Source organism: Hippopotamus amphibius, chromosome 3, assembly GCF_030028045.1.
Source record: "Hippopotamus amphibius kiboko isolate mHipAmp2 chromosome 3, mHipAmp2.hap2, whole genome shotgun sequence".
NCBI classification, from domain to species: domain Eukaryota; kingdom Metazoa; phylum Chordata; class Mammalia; order Artiodactyla; family Hippopotamidae; genus Hippopotamus; species Hippopotamus amphibius.
This window is the reverse complement of record NC_080188.1, coordinates 53,472,392-53,498,643: the sequence shown is the minus strand read 5'-3', so window position 1 is coordinate 53,498,643 and position 26,252 is coordinate 53,472,392. Positions and strand designations below refer to the sequence as shown.

Here is a 26,252-nt window from a genome sequence, read left to right as displayed (position 1 = left end):
TTTTTTTCTTATCCTTGACTTTAGTCATGTGATATTGAATCTTCCTTCCCTGGCTCTTGATAAGACCCTTCCCTGGCTCCTGATAAAATGTCATTTTTACTGTAAGAACAAGCCTTATTTTGGTGATTAAATTCAAAGGTGTGAAAAGTCTACTCCAAATCTTATGTCCAGTTGAATGGATGTAACTCAGACCTAACCATGACTCAGGGACCATGCAGTAGAGAAGAGGAGTATTATCTGTTTCTTCACTCTTCTACTTCCTCCCTCTTTGTGCTTTTGCCTTCTGATTGGAAGGAAGATTAGAAACGAAAGGACGAAGTTTTATGTGACTGCAACTATTGTATCCAACTTCCAGTACCCTCTGTGTGGCAAGTGTCCAAGGGTGGCCTTTTGGAGTTTTGCATTTAGGATGGTTTTTGGAGGCCCCCGTGGTATGTCCACTTTGCCCAGGTCCCTGTTGTGGTGCACATTGCAGCTACCTTTGGCAGTCTTCTAACTCTCTCTTGCCTCCTGCAGTCCACCAACGGCCTGTTACTGCTGAGTATCCTTCCTCACGAAGACACTTGTCTTTAGCCTACCACAATGCTTTAGCTCTTCTACAGCATCTATTTGGCTAATGGGAAGCCTGTAGAACCTGGTGGTAGAAGTGTAGCTCATCTAACTTCTGTCCTCTGTGTCCTTGCTCTGCCATTTTGAAGCTCCATCCAAACTCTTGCTTTCAGAATTCTCCAGGCTGGAACCAGTTTCCATGTTCACATATGGCCTAAACTCCTGGGGATACATGTCGTATTCTTCTGGGCTTAAGAGTTTCTTTATCTCAGTATATTGCCAGCCAAAGATTCAGATGTCAATTTCCCTGCTTAGAGTTACCACCCAGTCTGTCCCAGAGGTTTTCTTAGAGAACCCCTGCCTTTGCTCTCACTGAGGTATAAAGCCCTAGCATTCTCTCTGTTTATGAATTCACTTCTGTTTCTAATCTTGTTTTGTTTCATTTTCAGTAGGTAGGAGGTGGATGATAGAGATGCTGTCTTTTAGCAACTCTGGCATGGATGTTTTGTTTTTTAGGGTGTAGGGGAGTTTATCATTTGTAGTTCTCAGCTTTGGAGCTTTCACTAGAGCCAGATTTTAAGGCAGGAGAAAACATTCCATTATCCTTTTATACTAGAGAGAAAATATAGAAGGAGTAGCTGGTTTGGGCAAAGAGATATTGTTTAGTTCTTGGAGATGTTTGTCATTGAAGTACCCACTGATTTGTCTAGAGGAGGATGTCCATTAGGAAGCTGGATATAGCCAGTGGCTAAAACTGTTTGTATAGATGAAATCAACCAGGAAGCATGAGGTTGTGTATAGAGTGAAAAGAAAAGCAGGACTGAACCACAGAATATTAAGAGTTAGTAGAAGAAAAGGAGCCAATGGAAGAGAAGAAATGATAAGAGAAGTAGCATGAGAAATTTTAAGGAGTGAAAAGGGAAAATAGTTTCAAGAATGATGCTGGGCTACTTGCAAATGTCATAGAAAAGTCAATTAAGAAAAAGACTAAAAAGTAAGGATTTGCTGGAGATGTCCTTGTTCCCATTAATCAAAAGTGGGTCAAAAGGAAACCTCAAGCACCCATCCTTCCTTCTCGGCCAGTACTCATAGCCTGACCACCATCTGCCTTGAATCTGCCAGGACTTCTCTCATTATTTATTCCTGTCTATACTAGGTACTATCAAAAAGCCCAGACTTTTAGATTACCTTTCATTTCCCATATCTAATCTCCTTGAAGTTGTCACTATCTTCTGTCCCCTTACCCACCACCCATCCCCCAAATCTTAAAATCCTTCCACTGTGTCCTATCTGGAGTTGATAAGCAAATAATCCCCCAAATCCTCAACCTCTTCACTGAATATTTCTTTTATCTCCTTACTCTCACAGATACCTGACTCTTCCCTATGGTACTGCTTCCCCTGCAGACCTCTTAAGTGATGACTCTCCTTTAGCTCTTTATACCATCGAGCCTAGAAGGGGGGCCTAGGGAATAAGTGTCTTCCTTGCTTGTTCTCATTACAGTTTGGAGACTATTCTCACTCCCTTCTCCATCTTTGAAACTAATGTTACCAGGTTCCTTGTGGAAAGTCAGGCATGTCTAATGTTTTCTCAGTAAACTTGATATAGTAGTTGTCTTTTATTGTAGGGAAGATTTCTTCTATTATATTTATTTTCTAAAGTAATCCTCAGTTTTCTTAAGTATTTATTAGATATGCAAATAAGCACTGAGCTAATGTAAACATGATTCTGCATGGCTTACTTTCTTTTTACTTTAGATTTTAGCAATTTACTTTAGTTATCCTGTAGTTTCTGACATTTATTGTCTTTTCTCCTGTAGTCTTATTCTTGCTTTTTAGTATTTTTTTAATGGTGTATTTTAGTTTATTTCAAAAATACAGTGGTTTGACATTAAAAAAAAAAATCTATCGATTTAATTCACAACCTTAATAGGAGAAAGAATAATTATATGACAATCTCAGTACATGCAGAAAAATCCTAAAAATAGCCAACCTTCATTCTGGTTAAAACTACTTTAAACAATAAAAATAAATACTTCCATAACTTGAAAATGAGGCAAAATACATCAAACTTCATGTAATGGTGAATGTTAAACAAAGATACCTATGTTCAACCCTTGTTCAGTTCTACTGCAGGTGTGAGTTAATGCAGTAAGGCAAGAAAAAGAAATGAATGGCATAGAGCTTCAAAAGAAAGTAAAAATTTGTCACAATTTACTTATTACATTATAATATGTGTGTAAAATCTAAGAATCTGCTATTGAACTATCAGAATTAATGTATAAATTTAATTGACAATTATATATCTGGTCAATATAAAAAAGATGATTAGGTTATGTGGTCAGTATAAAAAAATCAATATTTCTAGACTTTTACACTTAAAGTTTTGTTATGATTGGTTTTAAATCTTCCATCTTACTAGTTATTTTTTCTTTTTCCTATCTGTTCTTTTTATTTACTCTTTTCTGCCTTTTGTGGGGCAGTGAATTGAGTATTTTATATGATTCAATTTTACCTGCACTATTGGCGTGTTATACTTTACTTTTTTTGCTTGTTTGTTTTTTGGTTGCTCTGGAGTCAAATACAAATTTTTGACATCACAGTCTACCTTCAAATTTACATCCCTTTGTGTAGGGTAATAACCTTATATAGAGTGCTCCCAATTCCTCCCTCCCATCCTTTGAGCTGTGAAACATTTTACTTTTACATGCTGTAAACTCCATAATACATTTTACTGTTTTTGCTTTACACAAAATTACCTTTTAAAATGATTAAAAGATAAGAAAAAAAAATCCTGTGTTTATTTTTGTTTGATCCATATCCTACATACGCTCTTTCTTTATGTCAGCCCCAATCTCTCTGTCAGGTATCAAACTCCTCCCTAAAGAACTTTCTTTGATATTTCTCTTAACAAAATTCTGCTTATAAGAAATTCTTTCAGCATTTGTTTGCCCGAAGAAGTCTTATTTTCCCATTATTTTTGAAAGATATTTTTGTTGGGTAAAAGACTTTGGATTTTCAGTTTTCCCCATACTTTAAAAATGTCACTTCATTGACTTCTAGATTGCATAATTTCTGCTAAGAAGTAATGTTATAATTTTCTTCTTTTTTCTTTCTGTATGTAATTTCTTTTTTCTTTTTTTCCTTTTCCTAGCTGCCATCAAGATTTTCTCTTTATATTTGGATTTCTGTGGTTTGACTATTATGTGTCCAGATGTGCGTTTTGTTGTTGTTCTTTTCTTTCTAAAATATATGTTAATCTTGATTTTAAAGCTTCTTGGTCCTGTGCTTTATTATCTTTTATTTTTTGAAAAATTTTGACCGTATGTCTTCAGATCTTTCTTCTGCCTCATTCTTTCTCTCTTTTCATTCTAGAACTCCAGTTTCAAAAATGTTAGACTGAGATAGTTCCATAGCTCTTGGATGCTCTGTTCTGCTCCCCCACCGCTGCGCCCCTTTCTTTGTGTTTCAGTTTGGATAATTTCTATTGACATATCTTCAGTTTAATTGATTCTTTCCTCAGTTGTGTGGAGTCTACTAAAAGGCCTATTCAAAGAATTCTTCATGTCTGATAATTGTTTTTATCCCATTTCTAGCATTTCCATTTGTCTCTTTTTTTATAGTTTTATAGTTTTCATTTCTCTGCTGTAGTTCCTCTCTGTTCATTGCACATTGTCTTCCTTTCCCACTAGGTCTGTTAACATATTAATCATAGTTACCTTAAAGTCCTTATTTGATGTTTGCAACATCTAAGTTATCTTTAAGTCTGGCTTTCATTTTAGAATAGCGATCTGGGCTGGGTTTTTTGGGTATGTGTGGGTTTTTTGTTTGTTTGTTTTAGAGCTTATACATCTAGGGTGGGGAAACTATATTCTATTAAAGGTAGGTGACTTAGCACAAGGAATGAAGCTGGGCTGTTGATTCATATCAAATCTGATCAGAGACTTCAGGATAGTTAAACTTTTGGATAACTGAAGTTCAGAAATGGTAAAGGTTTTCAGAGCTTGGGTCCTGGAAAGTTGGATCAAAGAAACAAGGGTTAGAAACCTCAAAACCCTCTCTTTCTCACTAATTTGGTCTCAGAGTAAGTAAATATTCCTAAAATGTAAGGCCTGGTCATACTTCATGTACTGTTAATGGGTTCTTTTTTTCCCCTATCTTTATAATGAACATGAATACATCTTCAAAATATCCTACTCTTTACTTTTAAGAGTCTTTGCAAATTATCCTGGACATCCTTGAATATGCCTTATACATACTTCTTGAAAGTTTTTCTCTTCTACTGAGGGGAGTGCTCTTCTTTTTTGGCCTTATTTGTCAAACAGATCTTTCCTGTTTGCCCTGCCTGTGGTAATTGAATCATCACATAGCTATTTAGGATGCAGAATGTACTTAATTCCCAGGGGAGGAATTTCAGAGCATAAGCTATGTTACATGGTTTAAGAATGGTTTCTTACTTCTCTGACATCTTTGACCAGTATAACTTTTTGAACTCTTCTTACTTTTGGGTCTTTTAGCTTGGGTAGAATTCTATAAAACTTCTGTAATTAAATTCTAGATTCAACATTTTACTACAGTTGCTTTATCATTTATTTACCCATTCGTCTATCCATCTTATTTTTTAAATGCATTTCAAAGTAAGTTGCACATGTTCAGTATACTTCTCCCCAGATATTCCATGGAGTATACCATTAACTAGAATTCACTATTTGTTTAGAGGGTTTTCTTTTTCCTTTTGAGGTAAAATTCACATATACTGAAATATGCAAATCTTAAACATTTGGATGTTTTCAGCTAAAATGAAAAAAACCTCTGTTAAGATAAAGAACATTATTACTACCTCAAGAAGTTAACAGTTAAAAATTTTTTTTCCTATTTCTGAATGTATTAGGGTAAACAATGCACCTGTCATTTGATAGGTTTTGGTAAAAAGCCTTTGTGACATATTTCCTAGAAATTGAGAAACAGGTGACTGCAGATTATTAAAAATTCTTTTGCTTGTAGTTCAGATAGTTTCCAATTTTTTTTCTTAATAAATTGAAGGAGGACATAAGTTTACAGATCATTAAAAATAATTTTTGATGGTAGAATACAGTGTGGTTTTTGATGTAAAACTCAGAAGGAATTCCAAGTATTAATGCATATTATTTACAGTAAATATCCTTCTGTTCATATATACTTATTTGTGAAAATGTGTTTCAGTATTTATTAAAAAAATAGGAATAGAATTGATGCTGAACTCTCGGTCTAGTGATATGTAATATTCATTTATGGATACAGGAAGTAATTTTTTTAAATGAGTCCTATCATCTTATTGAAAGATGCATTCCCATAAAATTGTTTTATATTGTAATAATCACCATTTGTAATATATTTGTTGTTTTAAGTGTATACAGTAATTGTATTATGAACTCAATCAAGACCAAATTAACACTTAGAGCTTTACATGGGGTAATAGGAAATAATGTTTTTAAATTTTCAATTTATACACATCTTTTTGTTTCAGAGAATTATGATAAAAATGTTACACTAGAATAAAATTTTTAAAGAATATGGAATGCAAACATAAGTTCACAGAGGAAATGGAATAATATAAATTTCTGACTGCTAAAGAGTTCTTTGTTTATATTTTAAAAAATATAATAGATACTGCTGAGTATCAGATCACTATGTTGATTTGATTCCATTGAATGCATTTTAAAAAGTAATGTGATAGTTTTATTTTTTAAAAGCTAATATTTATAATGGGCTAGAAATTACAGTAACCTGAATGATGTTCTCAATCCTCCTGAAGGTTATCTCCACTCCAGTCAACTGGAAGGGAAAAGACATGAAAAAGCACATCTTTTATGGACCAGACTTTTATGGACCAGGCTTTTATGGACCAGACCAGATGCATGTTGCATCATTCACTTCACTAGCTAAAGCTCAGTCTTGCAGCCTTACCTTACTACAAGGGAGCCTAGGAAGTATAATCTGGCTGTATGCCTAGGAAGCAGAAGAGAGTATGGATTTTGGTTAGCAGTAAGCAGTCTGTAATCATCCATATGTAGCGTAGTGGTGCTGTATTAACACAGGTACTTGACATTAGTTTGGCAGGAAACTGGGAGCCTGAACAATAATGAAGATTTCCTGTTACAAAGAATCGCTTCCATTCTCTATCTTTAAGTGGCTATCAATGTGTATTGAGGTCCATGTGTGCTATGTGCTGAGGCTGTGGGAACGATGGAAGAGTTTACAGTGGTTGGGCAGACAAAATTGAATGCATGTGAAACAGTAATGAACAGTGAAATAGGTGCTAAGTTGTGTGGTATAGACAAGGTAATATGAAACTAAAGCAAGAGAGAGGTCTTGACATTTCTTCATTCACCACTCAGCAATGTCTGCTATGTGTTAGGGGCTGTACTCTTTGGGAAAACAGAAGAGAGCAAAAATAGACATGTGGAACCTAAAGTCTGTGGAGGTGCGGAAGAGAATGTGACAAATGAATTAAATGATATACAAAGATATAAAATTACAAAACCAAGGAAAGACACATGATGGCATGAGATCCTATATAAGGGGATTCAACCACAGTTGGGATGATTAGAGAAGGCATCCCTGAGCTGAGGGTTTTTTATGCGTAGAATTAGAGTGGATGTCAGCCACAAGAGTGAAGGACTAGAGGTAAAAATGCATATGATGTACACACATGTATACGTATGAGAGTATATACATACAGAGTAGTAAGATGACTACTCTGATTAGAATTAGTAATCCTTTGCAGGGAGTGGAGAACACATGAAATGTTTCTAAGACAACAAAAGATATAATAAAAGTATGAAAGTGAAGTTTGCAAAAAAATTACTTAGGCAGTGTTTGTGTTGTGGATTCAAGCCAGGTAGAGATGAATTGTAAAACTGATTTTGAATTTGTTTTGCAAATATCCAGGCAAGAAGTGATATGAACAATGATAGTATTGGAAAGTTGAGAGAAAAGTTTTGGGACAGAGGTTTCAAAAGTTGATTGCTTCCGCTTTTGCTGTGAAGCTCTTAAATGTTTAGGTTAGGGGATGGTTCAGTGAGTACAGTTTGAAGTGAAGGGAATCTGTTTTCCTGATAAACTTTAACATAAGTTGTTGTAAGATTGATAAAAGTTAGAGTTGAGGTGACTACAGGTTGTAGGTCCCATTGATTCTGTTGCCTGAATTATTTTGTATGTATGTAGCTTCTCATATCAGCACCCATTAGCCAGGATGAAGGAGTAGAAGGAATAAATGACTAGATTTTCTTCCTTTTCTATGTTATTATATTGGTTTTGTTTTTATGCTTTTATGATTATGTTGTTTGAATACCTGTGGGGTCCTATTGCCATATTATTAAAAACGTTTTTACTGTAGAAATTTAAAATGTATTAAAAAATTAGAATAGTATAATTAACCCCCATGTACCCTTCATCCAACTTTGAAATTATCCACTTACCTTGTTATCATCTATAACTCTCTTCCCACCTTTTTTTTAAAATAAATTTATTTATTTATTTATTATTGGCTGTGTTGGGTCTTCATTGCTCTGTGTGGGCTTCCTGTAGTTGTGGCGAGTGGGGGCTACTCTTTGTTGCAGTGCATGGGCTTCTCACTGTGGTGGCTTCTCTTGTTGCAGAGCTCAGGCTCTAGGTTCATGGGCTTCAGTAGTTGTGGCACGTGGGCTCAATAGTTTGGCACGTGGGCTCTAGAGTGCAGGCTCAGTATTTGTGGCGCATGGGCTTAGTTGCTCTGAGGCGTGTGGGATCTTCCTGGGCCAGGGATTGAACCTGTGTCCCCTGCATTAGCAGGCGGGATTCTCTCAACCACTGCGCCACCAGGGAAGTCCCTCTTCCTACTTTTTAAAAAAAAATAAACCATGTTATTTTAAATGCATTTCTTTTTTTTTTAAGCTTTTTTTTTTATTTAATTATTTTATTGGCTGTGTTGGGTCTTTTTTTTTTTTTTGCTGTGCGCAGGCTTTCTTTTAGTTGCAGTGAGTGGGGGCTACTCTTCGTTGTGGTGTGTGGGCTTATTGCCGTGGCTTCTCTTGTTGCGGAGCACAGGCTCTAGGCACGTGGGCTTCAGTAGTTACAGCACATGGGCTTAATAGTTGTGGCTCATGGGCTCTAAAGCGCAGGCTCAATAGTTGTGGCGCAGGGGCTTAATTGCTCCACGGTATGTGGGATCTTCCTGGAGCAGGGATCGAACCCATGTCCCCTGCATTGGCAGGCGGATTCTTAACCACTGCGCCACCTAGGAAGCCCTAAATCATGTTATTTTATCTGTAGGTATTTCTTTATGTATATAAAAGATGGGGACACTTTTTTTTTTTAACTTATCCATGTTCCTTTAATGACATTAAATACCTAGTTAATTCACATTTCCCCACATTTCCCCAGTCATCTTAAATTTTTATACTATGTTTGAATTCAGGATTCAGATAAGCTTGTGGTGATTGATATTCTCTTACTTCCATCTCCATTTTTTGCTATTGCCTTAAAAAAAAAAAACAGGTTGTTTATATCCTACAGTTTTTCATAGCCTGAATTTTGCTGGTTGCATCCCTCTGGTGCCGTTTAGTTTTGAGAATTTCTGGAATAGAACTCAGATGGCTTCTACATCTTAAAACACCTTAGCATGTGTTTTACAGGTATTTCCTCCCAGTCTTTGGCTTGTCTTTTTATTCTTTTAACAGTGTCTTTTACAGAGCAGAAATTTTTAATTTTAATGAAGTTTGACATCAGTTTTTTCCTTTCATGGATTATACTTTTGGTATTGTATGTAAAAAGTCAGCACCAAACCCAACGTAACCTAATAGTTTAGTTTTATAGTTTTAGGACCATGATCCGTATGTGAAAGATGTTAGGATCTCAGTTGAAATTCACTTTTTTGCAAGTCAATGTCCTGTTGTTCCAGCACCATTTGATGAAACAACTATCCTTTCTCCATAGAATTGTCTTTGCTCCTTAGTCAGAGATTAGTTGACTGTGTTTGTGTGGGTCTACTTCTTTGCTCTCCTGTTTATCAGTCATTTTTAGTCTTTACCAATCTAACTGATTGAAAGAGCTCACATGGGTTTGATTTTTAAAAATTATTCGTATTTTTGTATCTTCTAGACTTCTCTGAACTCTGGTGCCCTTTGGGTGATTTGTCCTTTTTTTTTTGGTGTGTGAAGTTAAAAAGCTCATAGCATGTTAAGGAAATTACTCCTTTGTTATCAGTGTGGTTACAAACATTTTACCGAGTTGGCTTTGTCTTTTTTTTTTCTTGCAGACATTTTGCACATTAAATTTGTCGAAATAGTGTCTTCAAGTGTGAATTTTGAGTTTTGGGGCTATGCTTAGATAAGTCTTCCTTACTCCAATATTTTAAAATATTTATCCATTAAAAATCATTATTTGGTTTTATTTTATTTTATTATTTTGCATATAATATTCTTTTATTACAAATTCAGTACAAGAACAGATAGATTTATTCTTGTTTTTTAAACTCAATGGAATGGTTAAATTAATATTAGCCTGTATATCAGTTTCATCCTGACTGATTTTTATAATCCATCTTGCAAGGTGGGTGTCTAATTTTTCTATTAGGGTAAAATAATGCAATATACAATTTACCATCTTTATGTACGTTTTTCAGTGATCGGTTCAGTGGTATTAAGTGCATTCGTATTGTTGTACAATCATCTCTACAGTCCATCTCCAGAGTTCTTTCCATCTTGGAAAACCGAAACTCTATACCCATTCTTCCCTCTCCCTAGCCTTGGACAGTCACTATTCTACTTTCTGTCTCTGAAAATTGGGATCATACATCATTTGTCCTTTATTTGTGATCGACTTATTTTACTTAGCATAATGTCCTCAAAGTTCGCCAGTCAGAATTTGCTGCCTCTTTAAGGCTGAATAGTATTCCATTGTATTCATTTGTGGATGGACACTTGGATTGTTTCCATATTTTAGCTCATGTGAGTAATGTTGCTATGAACATGGGTGTACAAATACTTCTTGGAGACCCTGCATTCAGTTCTTTTGAATGTATACCCAGAAGCTGAATTTCTGGATCATATGGTAATGCTATATTTAATTTTTTGAAGAACTACCATATTGTTTTCCACAGTGGCTGTATTGTTTTACATTCCCATCAGTAATGCACAAGGGTTCTAATGTTTTCATATCCTTGCCAACACTTTTTCTGATAGTAGCCATCCTAATGAATATGAGGTAGTATATCATTGGAGTTTTCATTTGTGTTTCACTAATGGTTAGTGATGTTCAGGTATCTTTCATGTATTTATTGGTCATTGTATCTACCTTACATCTTTTTTGGAGGAATGTCTATTCAAATTCTTGGCCCATTTTAAATTGATTTGTTTGAGTTTTATAAGTTCCCTATATATTCTGGATGTTAATCCCTTATCAAATATATGATTTGCAAATTTCTCCTATTCTGTGAGTTACCATTTTACTCTGTTGACAATGTCTTTTGAGGCACAAAGTTTGAAAAATTTTAGAAAGTCCAGTTTGCTGCACACGGGTTTTCTCTAGTTGATGTGAGTGGGGGCTACTCTTCATTGTGGTGCGCAGGTTCCTCATTGTGGTGGCTTCTCTTGTTGCGGAGCACAGGCTCTAGGCATGTGGGCTTCAATAGTTGCAGCACATGGGCTCAATAGTTGTGGTTCACAGGCTCTAGAGCACAGGCTCAATAGCTATGGCGCACGGGCTTAGTTGCTTCGCGGTGTGTGGGATCTTCCTGGAGCAGGACTCAAACCTGTGTCCCCTGCATTGGCAGGCGAATTCTTAACCACTGCGCCACCTAGGAAGTCCTAGGTTTCATCTTTGATGTATTTGGAATTTGTTACAAGGAGTGAGTTATAGGGATCCAGCTTCTTTTTCTTCAGAGTAAATGGCTAATCCATACCATTTATTAAATAACTGATGATTCTCCATTGATGCCAGATTTCATCATGAACTTTAATGTGTATGGATTCTTTTATCTATTCCTTTGCTCTTCAGCACTCTGTTCCTAGGCTAATTCCATACTTTTTTATTTACCCTATCTTGATAATACGTTTCAGTCCTTAGGAGGGCCGATTTCTGATTTTATTAATTAATTAATTAATTATGATTGTTTCCTTTTTTTTCCTTTTTTTTTTTTTTTTTTTTTTGCCATTCTGTGCAGCTTGTGGGATCTTAGTTACCCAACCAGAGATCTAACCCATACCCCCTGCAGTGGAAGCATGGAGTCCTAACCACTGGACCACCAGGGAATTCCTTGGTTTCTGGTTTTTGTAAGGCTGATGCCTTATAAAGCACTTTGTTTAAACTTGCCTGATATGGTCATTTGACCCTTTCCTTGAATGCTTCCATAGATACTAACACATCCTTTTAAATTACTTATCCTGGGCTTCCCGGGTGGCGCGATGGTTAAGAATCCACCTGCCAATGCAGGGGACACGGGTTCGAGCCCTGGTCTGGGAAGATCCCACATGCCGCAGAGCATCTAAGCCCGTGCACCACAACTACTAAGCCTGCACTCTAGAGCCTGTGAGCCACAACCACTGAGCCCACACGCCGCAACTACTGAAGCTCAAATGCCTAGCCTGTGCTCCGCAACAAGAGAAGTCACTGCAATGAGAAAGCCGTGCACTGCAACAAAGAGTAGCCCCCCACTCACCACAAGTAGAGAAAGCCCATGCACAGCAATGAAGACTCAATGCAGTGAAAAATAAAATAAATAAATAATGAAATAAATCCTTAAAAAAAAAAATTACTTATCTTTGTCACTACAACTCATAACTGTGAATAAAACGTAAGTTAATATCCATGAAAAATTAGCAAATGAATAACTTACACCTGTTTCATAATATTTCACCAGTCAGTAAATCAGTGCCGAAGCTTCTGGTATCCATTGCAAAACAAGGTTTGACTCTGTCTTTAGTCATATAATAGATATAATATTTACCTTTTCTCATTTTCTCATTTGTCTCTTTTAGCTTGAAAGCATTTGAAAGCTTTCTAACTTGATTCTTGGTAGCTTTATTTTAGTAACCTAAAGTTTGGGAATTAGGGTAATGTAAACATAGTTTTTCCATGATGATAAGGTCTATAAACATTCTGCTACAAGTTTTTTTAAAAGCATATTAATACCAGAAAACTGCTAGCACTCATTGATGAGTTTAGTAAAGTAGCAGGATACAAAATTAATGCACAGAAATCTCTTGCATTCCTATACACGAACAACGGAAGAGCAGAAAGAGAAATTAAGGAAACTCTCCCATTCACCATTGCAACCAAAAGAATAAAATACCTAGGAATAAACCTGCCTAAGGAGGCAAAGGATCTGTATGCAGAAAACTTTAAGACATTGATGAAAGAAATCAAAGATGACACAAACAGATGGAGGGACATACCATGTTCCTGGATTGGAAGAATCAACATCGTGAAAATGTCTGTACTACCCAAAGCAATTTACAGATTCAATGCAATCCCGATCAAATTACCAATGGCATTTTTCACAGAACTAGAGCAAGAAATCTTACGATTTGTATGGAAACGCAAAAGACCCCGAATAGCCAAAGCAATCTTGAGAAGGAAAAATGGAGTTGGTGGAATCAGGCTTCCTGACTTCAAACTATACTACAAGGCCATAGTGATCAAGACAGTATGGTACTGGCACAAAAATAGAAAGGAAGATCAATGGAATAGAACAGAGAACTCAGAAGTAAGCCCAAACACATATGGGCACCTTATCTTTGACAAAGGAGGCACGAGTATACAATGGACAAAAGACAGCCTCTTCAATAAGTGGTGCTGGGAACATTGGACAGCAACATGTAAAAGAATGAAATTAGAACACTTCCTAACACCATACACAAAAATCAACTCCAAATGGATTAAAGACCTACATGTAAGGCCAGACACTATCAAACTCCTAGAGGAAAACATAGGCAGAACACTCTATGACATCCATCAAAGCAACATCCTTTTTGACCCACCTCCTAGAATCATGGAAATAAAATCAAGAATAAACGAATGGGACCTCATGAAACTTAAAAGTTTTTGCATAGCAAAAGAAACCATAAACAAGACTAAAAGGCAACCCTCAGAATGGGAAAAAATAATTGCCTATGAAACAACAGACAAAGGATTAATCTCCAAAATATACAAGCAGCTCATGAAGCTTCATACCAAAAAAGCAAATAACCCAATCCACACATGGGCAGAAGACCTAAATAGACATTTCTCCAAAGAAGACATACAGATGGCCAACAAACACATGAAAAGATGCTCAACATCACTAATCATCAGAGAAATGCAAGTCAAAGCCACAATGAGGTACCACCTTACACCGATCAGAATGGCCATCATCACAAAGTCTGGAAACCACAAATGTTGGAGAGGGTGTGGAGAAAAGGGAACTCTCCTGCACTGTTGGTGGGACTGTAAGTTGGTACAGCCACTATGGAAAACAATTTGGAGGTTCCTTAAAAAACTACAAATAGAACTACCATATGATCCAGTAATCCCACTGCTGGGCATATACCCAAAGAAAACCATAATCCCAAAAGAAACTTGTACCATAATGTTTATTGCAGCACTATTTACAATAGCCAGGACATGGAAGCAACCGAAATGCCCATCAACAAATGAATGGATACAGAAGATGTGGCATATATACACAATGGAATATTCCTCAGCTATAAAAAGGGATGAGATGGAGCTATATGTAATGAGGTGGATAGAACTACAATCTGTCATACAGAGTGAAGTAAGTCAGAAAGAGAAGGACAAATATTGTATGCTATCTCACATATATGGAATCTAAAAATGGTACTGATGAACTCAGTGACAAGAATAAGGATGCAGATACAGAGAATGGACTGGAGATCTCGAGGTATGGGAGGGGTCGGGGGGTGAAGGGGAAACTGAGACGAAGCGAGAGAGTAGCACAGACATATATATACTACCAACTGTAAAATAGTCAGTGGGAAGTTGTTGTATAACAAAGGGAGTCCAACTCGAGGATGGAAGATGCCTTAGAGGACTGGGGCAGGGAGGGTGGGTGGGACTCGAGGTGGGGGGAGTCAAGGAAGGGAGGGAATACGGGGATATGTGTATAAAAACAGATGATTGAACCTGGTGTACCCCCAAAAAAATAAAAAAAAATTTAAAATGTAAAAAAAAAAATCCTCTGGAGTAAAGTTTGTTGTTTTGAAAAAAAAAAAAAAGCATATTAAGATGGAACCCTATAAATTCCTGATTTCAAACTATATTGCAAAGCTATAGTAATCAAAACCATGTGGTATTGGTATAAACAAAGATAAATTGATCAATGGAACAATAGAGAGCCCAGAGATAAACCCACACATATATGTCATCAATTAATTTGCAGCAGAGGAGGCAAGAATATGCAGTGGGTGTTGGGAGGACTGGACAGCCACATGCAAATAATGAAACTAAACCACTACTTATACCATACACAAAAATTAACTCAAACTTGATTAAAGACTTAAATGCAAGACCTGAAACTCTAAAACTCCTAGACGAAAACATAGGAAGAAAGCTCCTTGACATTGGTTTTGGCAGTGACTTTTTGGATTTGACACCTAATGCAAAGGAACAAAAGCAAAAATAAACAAGTGGAACTACATCAAACTAAAAAGTGTCTGTACAGCAAAGGAAGCCATCAACAAAATGAAAAGGCAGCCTACAGAATGGGAGTAATTATTTGCAAATCATGTATCTTGTAAGGGGTTAAAGTTCAAAACATATAAAGAACATATACAACTGAAAAAACAATCTGATTTAAAAATGGTCAGAGGAACTGAATAGACATTTTTCTAAAGAAGACATGCAGATGGCCAACAGGCACATGAAAATTGGTGCTGAACATCACTAATCATCAGGAAAATGCAAATCAAAACCACAATGAGATGTCATCTCACACCAGTTAGAATGATTATTACCAAAAAGAGGAAGAAATAGCAAGTGTTGGCAAGGATGTGGAGAAAAAGGAACGCTGGTGCACTGTTGGTGGGAATGTAAATGGTGCAGCCACTATGTAAAACACTATAAAGGTTCTTCAGAAAACTAAAAATAGAACTATCATGTCACCTAGCAATTTCACACCTGGATATATATCCAGAAAAAATGAAAACACTAATTTGAAAAGATAATGCACCCCAATGTTCAAAGCAGCAATATTTACAGTAGTCAAGATATGGAAGCAACCTAAGTGTCCATCGACAGATGAATGGATAAAGAAGACGTGATACACACAACACACACAGACACAGACATGATTACAATGGAATATTATTCAGCCATAAAAAAGAATGAAGTCCTGACATTTGTGACAACGCGGATGAACCTTGAAGACATCATGCTAAATGAAATAAATCAGACAGAGAAAAAGATAGTGTGTGGTCTCATTTATATATGGAATCAAAAAAATAAATAAATAGAAAGAAAGAAAGAACTCATAGATACAGAGAACAGATTGCTGATTGCCAGAGGCAGGGTGTGTGGTCAAAAAGAGTGAAAGTGGTCAAAAGGTACAAACTTATAAGATAAATAAGTTCTAGGGATGTAATATACAAGCATGGTGACTATAGTTAACATTGTATTATATATTTGAAAGTTGCTAAGAGAGTAGATCTTAAAAGTTCTCATCACAAGAAAAATACTTATGATTATGTGCAGTGATGGATGTTAACTAAACTTATGTTGGTAATCAGTTTGCAGTATATACATGATCATGATGTTCTATATCTAAAGCTAATACAATTTGATATGTCGATTATATTTCAATAAAAAGAATATCAAATCCTCATAAAATAATGCAAAAATCGAGTCTTGTCATAATTCTATGTAGAAATGCCTATAAATTGCAATTTTAAGAGATTTCACAAATCCGACTTTTAAGGAGCAGGTTACCTAGGCTTCATTATATCTGTTCTACCATTCTTTATCACAAACTTATGTGAAAAACTATTTCCTGTAGAGTGTCATTACGTGCTACTGTCTGTCTTTCTCTTGCACCAGTATATTACATTCAAATTAACAAAAAAAAAGAGAGAGAGATTCCGTTCTGAGAGAGAGATTCTCTTCTCTCCCCAAAAAGCTATTGTTAAGTTGGGGAAACATCCTATACCATACCCATCTAGGAGATTTGTCATGCTTGTTAGCATATTAAAGACTCTAAAGTGGGAAGCTGCTACATAATCTAGGGAGATCAACTCCATGATTGGTGATGACCTAGAGGGGTGGGATAGGGAAGAGGGGAGGGAATATGGGGATATATGTGTAAATACGCCGGAAACTACACAACATTGTAAAGCAATTATACTCCAATATAAATCAATCAATCAGTCAATCAATCCTTAAAAAAAAAAAGACTAAGAATTCCCAAAGCAAAGACCTTTGTCTAACTTTGTTTATCTCAGGGTTACATAATTAATGTGACAGAAGTAGGTTGTTTCCTGTAATATCTGATCTTGAAGAGCTTATATTTAATAAAACAAATGCACTTCAGTAAATGCTACCCAGTCAGCATTAAGGAAAGTATTATTCTAATTTTCTAGTAGGATTAAACAGATATCATCTTAATGTCTGTTCAAAACAGCAAAATTTGTACAGGTGTCCGAAAACAGTATACAAATTTCATTTAGTGGTAATGTTCTCCTCTATACAAACAGACAAAATATAGAGAAGCGTTAGGTTGCTCACCAGAGTACATACTAGATTGAGACAAACTGGAACAAAAGCTCATATGTCCAAACAGTGATTTCTAAGCTGTGCTTACAAACAGAACCCAATTTCAAAGTGTACTTCCCCTCTCCCCGCCCCCCCCCCCCCCCCCAAAAAAAGCAAACGTTTATATGAAATCCCACAAATTCAGGGTTTGGATGTTGGTTGAACCCTCTATCTCCAGCTTCATCAAATAAGAATCCTCATTTACAGAACAGGAAGAGTGATTTATTTTTCCTTTTTTTTTTTTTTTGGTAAATCTTCAGTTAAGTAAAGACTTCTGGCATTTGCTAATTGGAAAATAATAAATTTATTCCTCTATATAATTATGACATTAATGTGTAAATAGAAATGGCTTAGGAAATAGTGCAAAGTAAAAACAAATCTTTCAAGTCCATGTTTTTCAGGATAACTACCAATACATGTTAAATGTAGCTATTTTGAATCTAAATTAAGGTATTTGCTTTTTAACCCATCTGTCAAGGATGTAAATCAGGAAATAGCAGTAACCAAAGATTTTTATTGAATTTACATAAACTATTTTTCTGGTAATGTGCTATTATGTTCAGAGAGGCATTCACGTGGAGTTTCTCAGACTACTCTACTTCAAGGAAGGTACCAACTTGTGAATTCTCAAAGCGTTTAAGTGTAGTATTCAAATACTTTTGTCTTCTACAGAGTTAGTAGCTTTTATATGTTACTTAGTATTTTAGGTGTTAAAAAAATGCAATTTAATCAGTGGTTGCCAAGAGTTAGGGTTATGACTACAAAGGGAAGTGCCGGAGAGTTTCTTTGTGGTGATGGAACAATTTTGTGTCTTGATGGTGAATTTATACAGTCTTTAGTGTACATCCAAAAAAAGTCTGTGTAAAAACTGGGAAATTGAATAAGATCTGTTCTGTGGTTTAGTTAATAAATTATACCAAATGTCAGTTTGCTGTTTTTGATAATGTCCTGTGGTTATGTGAGATATTTTTCTTGTGTGGAAAGTGTACATGGGAACTTTGTATTAGTTTTGCAACTTCTTGTGAAATCTAAAATTATTTTAAAATTAAAGTTTTAAAAAATGCTATTTATACTTATATTCAGTATACTAACCAATTAAAAAAATACTTTCATGTTTCTTAGAGCCAGATGTGCAACTTTAGTTCTTAACAGAGTTCTTGAGGACTGAATGCCCTTTACTTTTATTCAGTCATTTAATAACTGTTGATTAAGTGTCCACAGTAGGAGGCATTACAGCATCTTAAGAAAATGGGCTTTGGAGTTGGCTCTGGTTCAGATCCTGGCTCTGCTACTTTTAGCTGTGTGAACTTGGGGAAGTTACTAAATCTCTCTGAGCTTCAGTTTCTCCATCTATAATGGGCATAATGATAATGATACAAATAGCAGTTCGTATTTTTAAGCATTGTAATATGTGATAAGTTATTATTTGCACCTTATATAGTTTAACTCATTTAATCCTTATAACAGTCCTATGAGAAAGGTGCCATTTTAACATTTTCAAATGAGGAAACTTAGGCACAGAGAAGCTAAATTACTTGCACAAGGTCACTCAACTAGGAAATATTGGAACCTAGATTAAAGCTCAGTCTGGATTTTCTGTTTTTGGCTATACAGAACTAGCTTGTTGAAGACCAACTGTCCCTCCAAGAACAATTAAAAAAGAAAAAGAAAATGTATTTTAAAAATTTGTTTGAAAGCATTGAAGACCTACCAAGGGAGCCAGGACATTATGGGCCACCATCCTGAACTCAAGGGAAGTCTAGAGAAGCCTGCCTAGTGTTCGGTGTGACCCTTCTCCATAGGGAATTTGTTGGTTTGTAAGTTGTGGCTGACTGAGAAAGTAAGCAAAGAGTGGCCCCAGAAAGTTGAGGAGCTGAGTAGACCTGTCAGTCCCATAGACCTCATGGACGAAACTTTGGGTTCAGGCCCCAACAAGGAGAAGGAAGCCTGGTAAACACTGGAGTCCTAGTTGGGGAAGGAGTGAACCAAAAATGGACAAGGCCTCCCAAAGATTGAAGCTCAGCTTCAAATCAGCTCAATTTGTGATTGGTTTAGGGTAATCTGCCCTTACTCTTAACTGCCTGCCAGAAGCTGAAGTGAATGCTTTCTGGAGAATGTTTGGCACTTAGTCAAAAATCAGTAGGCATATCAAGCAACCAGACCAAATTATTCAAAACGTAGAGATATAGGTAATAGAGTTATCAGATTTGCTTTTTAAATAGCAGATTAATATATTCAGAGATTTATTTAACAAGATGAACTTCAGCAGAGAATTAGAAACTGTAAAAAAGAATCAGATGAATATTTTCAAACTGAAAACTGAGATTAAGAATTCAGTAGATGAATTTATCAGCAAACGAAAGACAAAAAAAGGATTAGACATTTTTTGAGAAACAGTGTAGAGAATTTCTTGTCTGCAGACCTGCACTTAAGGAAATCCTAAAGTGAGTTCTTTAGGCAGAAGGAAAATGATCCAAAATGGAAGCACAGGAAGGGTATAGAAAGGACAGAAAGGGGAAGTTTGTGGGTATATCTAAATGAATGTCTTATAGAGTTTGGATTATATGGAGAATTAAAAAATACTTAATGGTAACACAAAGATGGGGCAAGAATAAACAATATTAGTGTTCTGTGGTTCTTTCATTGTCTGGGTGATGTGTAAAGTAATAATTTAATTCCTGCATTCAACATTGTAATCTCTAGGGTAACTACTTTAAGAATAGTAACATAATTTATAAATAACAAGCTGCCATAGGGGAAATGAAATAATGAAACATTTAACCCTAAAGCAGGCAAAAAGGAGAGAAAAAGGAACAAAGAGGACAGGTGGCTCGAACAGGAAACTGTACAATGGTAGATTTAAATCCAAATAGTTAATTAACTATGCTAGATGTAAATAGATGTATACTGATGAAAAATATAGTCATATCTGATTTTGTTCTAAAAGAGCCTGTTAGGGACTTCCTGGGTGGTCCATTGGTTAAGACTTTGCCTTCCAGTGCAGGGGGTGCGGGTTTGATCGTGATCGGGAAGCTAAGATCCCACGTGCCTTGCTGCCAAAAACCCAACTATAAAACAGAAACAATATTGTAACAAATTCAATAAAGACTTAAAAAAAAACAAAACACAACAAACAGTCCACATCAGAAAAAAAAAAATCTTTAAAAGAGCCAGTTGTATATAGCTTGTAATAGTTGTAGCTTGAAGTTTGGGATACAGAGAAGTTGAGGAAATTCCCTGGTTGGTCCAGTGGTTAGGACTCAGCTCTTTCACTGCTGTGGCCCAGGTGGGATCCCTGGTCAGGGAACTAAGATCCCGCAAGCCTCACAGCATGGCCAATAAATAAATAAACAAGGGAAAAGAAAAGTTGAAAGTAGAGTTGGAAACTTAACTAAACCAGCCCTGGTACTTGTGCCATGCTGTACCTAGTTCATAATGTGGTTGCTAAATTTAAATCAGATAATCTTAGAGTCTTCAAAAGCAATGACCTCTATATGTATTAAGTACCCAGTAAATTTAACTATTACATCTGAGGCACCTTGTTTCTTTTTTTTAAACATAATTTTTCTTTTTTTATTGAAGATTTTTAATTGAAGTATAGTTGATTTACAATGTTGTGTTAGTTGCAAGTGTGCTGCAAAGTGAGTCAGTGATACATATATATATTCTTTTTCAGATCCTTTTCCATTATAGGTTATTATAAGATACTGAATACAGTTCCCTGTGCTATACAGTAGGTCTTTGTTGTTTATTTTTTATATAGTAGTGTGTATCTGTTAATCCCAAACTCCTAGTTTGACCCCTTCAAACTAGGAGTTTGACCCCTTCCTTTCCCCTACCTTGTTTCTTAAAATAGTATTCTGTTTTCGTTTTGAGTTGGTATACCAAAGTCTAGTTGGTATACAATGTCTCTTGCACCGTTGTGCACATCTCACTCATAGGTTGCTTGATTTTTCAGTAGCTTCCATATGTACACGTTTTATCCCTTTTCTTAAGCTTTAGATTTTCATTTAACTCACTGACCATCACAGCTGTTATCTCTTATCTTTATTTTAAATCTCCTTTATGGTGCCTCTGCCTAATGATAATATGTGAATTATTTTATGCTGAAGTAATCTACTTTGACTATTATCTGTAGAGTTTCCAAACTAAATGATGTTCTTTTTTCCCCTGTACTTTTATGAAAGTGTTCAAATTCTTCAGAATTATTCTTTTATAAATTGTTATCCATGTAATGAATATAGATTTCCTCTATCATGCCCCCTGTCTTTTAGCATGAGGGCTTTTTGAAGAATAGATGGTGGTATAATTCTTTATAAAATAATACCATGGAACTAGTTAGAGAATCTTGTCTGGATCTTTGATTTGTATGACAGTCTATTGTACGTTGGTTAGACATCAATTGGAGAAATCTTAAAAGACTTTTATTCTGTTCTGCTTTTGATGTTTCATTTACCTTTCGGGGAAGTCATATTACTTTTTGTTGGACTGAAGGAAAGGATTAAAAGTGATTAAAATGATTGTATTGAGTCAGATCTGAATCATTCAAAATTAGTTTCCCTAGACAACCAAAATAGTGGTAATTTTGGATTGAATTTGGCCTTCTACCCATAGGTTAGTCGTACATTTGTATCTGCAGAATATTATAACCTTTCAGAATTGACTAGACTTAATGAGGGCTTTTCTTTTGGGTTTCTTTCTCCTTTAGGACATGTGAAAATGAAATTTGCCATAGTTAATTTGGTGGGTAGCAATAAAACCAAATATCTGTGTCCTTTTTCTCTATGTTGAATATGAGGCTTAATTCAGAAAGTTTTTAAATAACCTTTTTCTTATAAATTTTAACTGATATTAACAAAACTGTGTGAGTTCTTATAATTTAAGTAATAGTTTCTTCATACCAAGTCATCTGACCTGGACTGTCAAGGAAGTTAACTACTAGAGATGGAAGACAGATCTCATTAATTTTGGTTTCACTCATGTATTCATTACTATTCATTTCTCTTTGAACAGGTTGTTCCTTTCAACAGCTTTTGATGAAATTCAGGAACATACTTTTTCACTTGAGCAATTGTCATAAGTAAAAAGGAGTAGGAAAGCAAAATCCCAGATTAATGATAGCCATGTTGTATTGTTTAATAGGCAGTGAAATCAGCTGTGCAGACCATCACTGTTGGAGGCGTGAGCACATCACAATTTAAGACAATTATTCCTCTGGCAACTGCTCCCAATGTCCAGCAGATTCAAGTGCCTGGAAGCAAGTTTCATTATGTCCGACTTGTTACTGCCACAACAGCCAGTAGCTCAACCCAGCCAGTTAGTCAGAATCCCAGTACAAACACTCAGCCTCTTCAGCAAGGTTAGTAACCATTTTTTTTAAAAAACAGTAATTAATGCTTTGAACATTATTATAGAAATTGGTCCTTTTCTTGCTGAAATCCTGATTAAGTATGGCATTTCAGCTGAGAGTTTGAGTCAGCAGCTGTTGCAGAAGGCAGTGAAATAGAATCCCAGTCATATGTAACTATAAAATTTCGTTCTGCTAGAAACTGATACGCAGTGTGTTATAATACCAGGTAATCATAATTATTCATCAATTTGTGGGTAGCCTTTTTATTGCTGGTTTTAAAACCTACCATTATGCCAGTGGGATAGATTTAAATGGAACCGAATTATTTATCTTATTTTCTAAACTACAAAGCCACCTAAACTACACAGGGTTTGGGGGTCAGTTAAAATGACCAGTAGGCAAGTATAAATGTTAAGCATGAACTTTCATCCTTTATTTATTTTAAATCTGTAATTGCTAGTGAAAAATCAGTTAAAAATGTTGTTATTTTGCTCATTTGTATTTCTACTGAAAAGTATTCCTGTTTGTAGTCCTACTTTCTGTTTGCGTTTAATCCTTCCAGTCACCTGATAGCCATATACAGACTCATACCCATAAGCTTTCTCCATATTTATCTACTTTTTAAAAAATTGAAACTGTGAAAGGATCTGGACAGTTTATATTTAGGGCCTAATTTTTTTCCATAGAAGACTACTGCATATTCCGTCGGTGTCAAAATGACATGGCAAGTGAATGATCTATTGTTTACTGGTTGTAAATAGATGAATTAAAGACCATTTGTTTGCTCCATTTTTATTAAGGGATTAGAGGGTTGGAGCTGTCCGTTGCTGATAGCTAGTTCATCTAAGGGAAAGTGGAAGAAGAAACTTTTGTTTGAAATTACTGATGGGAGAAAATGGAGGATGCCTAAGAGAAACACTATTTTAGTGTGTATTCTATTAAAATTAGACACCTCAAGAAATTATATTTTCTCTTCCCCCTTCAAACTGATTTTGAAAGAAAATCTTTTATTATAGTGTTCTTTATGAGAGGAAAAATGAAATTTGCATATACTGCTGACTGAGGAAGTCAAGTTTATATTCTCTCATTACTTAGCTAGTGCTACAGGTCCAGTTTTCTTGGATATCATAATGATATAAAGCAATCATTAGATACAGTTGGTTATATTTTGTGTTTATGTGTTTGTATGTATATAAATATGCTGAGTATCCATTCCCAGTGTAACGTTAACCCTGATTTACTCATTATCAAGAATAAGCGTTTGGTATGAGTAGAAGAGGAAGCTGAAGATTCAGAAAGAGTGGAGGAATGGGTTGGACATTGCACAATTCTGGTGTATTTACTGATTCCTTCTTTTCCAACTGCATGTCTGTCTTTCTTCTTCTCTCTACCTGTCTGTTCTCTTTGCCTCCTAGCAATCCCTCATCCCCCTCCTGCTTCCCTGCTGCTTCTTTTTTTTTGCTTTCCTTTACTTTCCCTCTCTGTTCTCCCCATTGTCTCTCTGGCTTCACCTCTCTCTGTATACTCCCTCTTCCCACGTACTCACGTACATATACCACCCATGCTACTTCCCTTATATCCACCCATATTTTTCTCTTTTTGTCTTTCTCTCCTATCCCATAAAAGATCTGAGTATGTGTAAAATAGATTATTTAATAGGAATAATGAGTTAAATTTACCATTTTCATTAGAGGTACACTAAATAGCTGCTCTAGTTCATGATATGTGTTAATATGCCTTTCTAAAGGCTTAATTCCCTGTGAGGGATTTACTTAAATGCCAAAGGGAATTGGGCTTATCTTGTACATTTCCCCATCACAGACATACAAACACCAGTATTCACAGGTTCCACCGTGTTAACTGCTGGCTGGATGGCAGATAGAACAGTAGAAAGACCCAGAAGATTGCTTGGTTAACCTCTTTAGAATATAATCTTCAGTCTTGGTGAAGGAGGAAATCAATTTAAGAAGTTAAAAACCCTCAAACGCTTGCAGGTATGGTTTCTAAAGTTTCAAAGGAGGCTGTTCTAAAAGGATTGTTCAGAATTCCTGTTAAAGAGCAAAAAATTAAAAATTATGCCAGCTTCTAAAACTGCAGTCGTGGTAAGTGGGACCATCCTCAAAAGTTGAGGAGGCAGCTAGCTATACCCCAATTAAAAAAAAAGGTTGAGGAGAAATCTAGACTGTTGACTTAGTTATACATCTCTCTGACCCCCTTCCCATGTATGTTTGATAATGTGTTCTTTTCTGGCCGCTGTGTTTTCTGTTTTCTTCATTGCCCAGATTTCAGTTAAAACCCAGCATGCAGAGGCCAAGCTAATGTAAACCTAAAGTTCCCGAGTTTCCCAGCTCCATGTGTGTGTGTGTGTGTGTGTGTGTGTATGCACGTGTGTGTGTGTATGCACGCGCGTGTGGATGCATGTGCATGCATGGGGACACTCCTCTGTCCTTACCCAAGTGAGGATTATCCAGGTCTCCCATGGAATGTGAATGAGGGCAGGACACACATTCCTCCCCCGTCATTTCACAGACCCCCAGGACGTTCCTACATTTCTCTGGCTGTGCACTTACTCAGAATTGCTGCTTGTGCGCTCATGGACCAGTGACCATCACTGCCTTTTCAAGGAACAAGTGGTGTAGGGAGTCCTCTTCACAGTGTTCCAAGCATGAATTCAGGCTTTTAATTCCTTTCAATTCCTTATAGTGTTGCTACAGTGGTTACTATAATCAGAACAGAATAGGAAACAATTTCAAACCAGGTATGAGAGTCACTGCTCCTGTAATTCATGGTCATACTCTTTTTGTATAGCAACTTTATGGAGATACAGTTCACATCTACCATAAAATTCACTCTTTTTAAGTACAATTACAGTTTACTGGCTTTTAGTACATTCAGAGATATGCGATCACTGCCATTGATCCCACACTCTTTTCTGGAGGTCTCCGACCTTCTGACCTGCCTCCTCCTCCCTAGCTTGTCACCTTGCTGGTGTCCTGCTCCCTTTTAGATCAGAGTACTCTCTCTCTAACGTTCTTCCAGGGCTCTCAACTTTTTGTCTTCAGCCATCAACCCTCCCATCCCCACCAAAAGTTAAAAAAAAAATCTGTTAACATTGTTAACAACCTTTCTATCCAAGGAACTCTGTTCTTTTTCTTTTATTATTATTCAGAGCAGTTAGTTTTCAATGTTGACAGTAGTTTAGATCCCGTTATTTCAACCTCTCTCTTTCACAGCAGGCTGTAGGCTTTTCGCATACATAAGACGTGAAGGGGGGTCCCTTCTTTCTTCTTAAATCCTTCCTTTAGACTGTGGAAGTGGCAGTGGGCAGTATTAGAAACTACTTCTTTTGATCCAAACATACAGGTCTAGTACCAACCTCTCCTCAACTTCATCACTGCATCCCTCCATGTCCGTTTTCGTCTTCCCTTCAGATCAGCTCATCCTTGAATTTTTAGTTCTAATAGATGTCATTTTCCCATTCACTTGAAAGCTCCATGATAACTGACTTTTCTTCCCTTGTACCTATAGTTTCTGCCATCCTTTCATCCCCACTCTGTCTCTTGCAGCTGTTCTTTCCATTCCCAGTGCCATTACCC

General features: G+C 36.2%; 1 protein-coding gene across 9 annotated transcripts in view; it reads left to right on the top strand.

Moving 5' to 3' along the window:
* The window catches only part of LIN54 (lin-54 DREAM MuvB core complex component), a 68,450-nt gene that overhangs the window by 27,057 nt on the left and 15,141 nt on the right, over positions 1–26,252 (top strand). For 8 of the 9 annotated variants that reach the window (XM_057727307.1, XM_057727302.1, XM_057727306.1 and 5 more), the window contains one exon: positions 22,449–22,665. The exons of the other annotated variant lie outside the window; for it this stretch is intronic. In XM_057727307.1, coding sequence (XP_057583290.1) covers positions 22,449–22,665 — 217 coding nt within the window. The remainder of the gene's footprint in view (positions 1–22,448; positions 22,666–26,252) is intronic. 9 annotated transcript variants of the gene reach the window in all.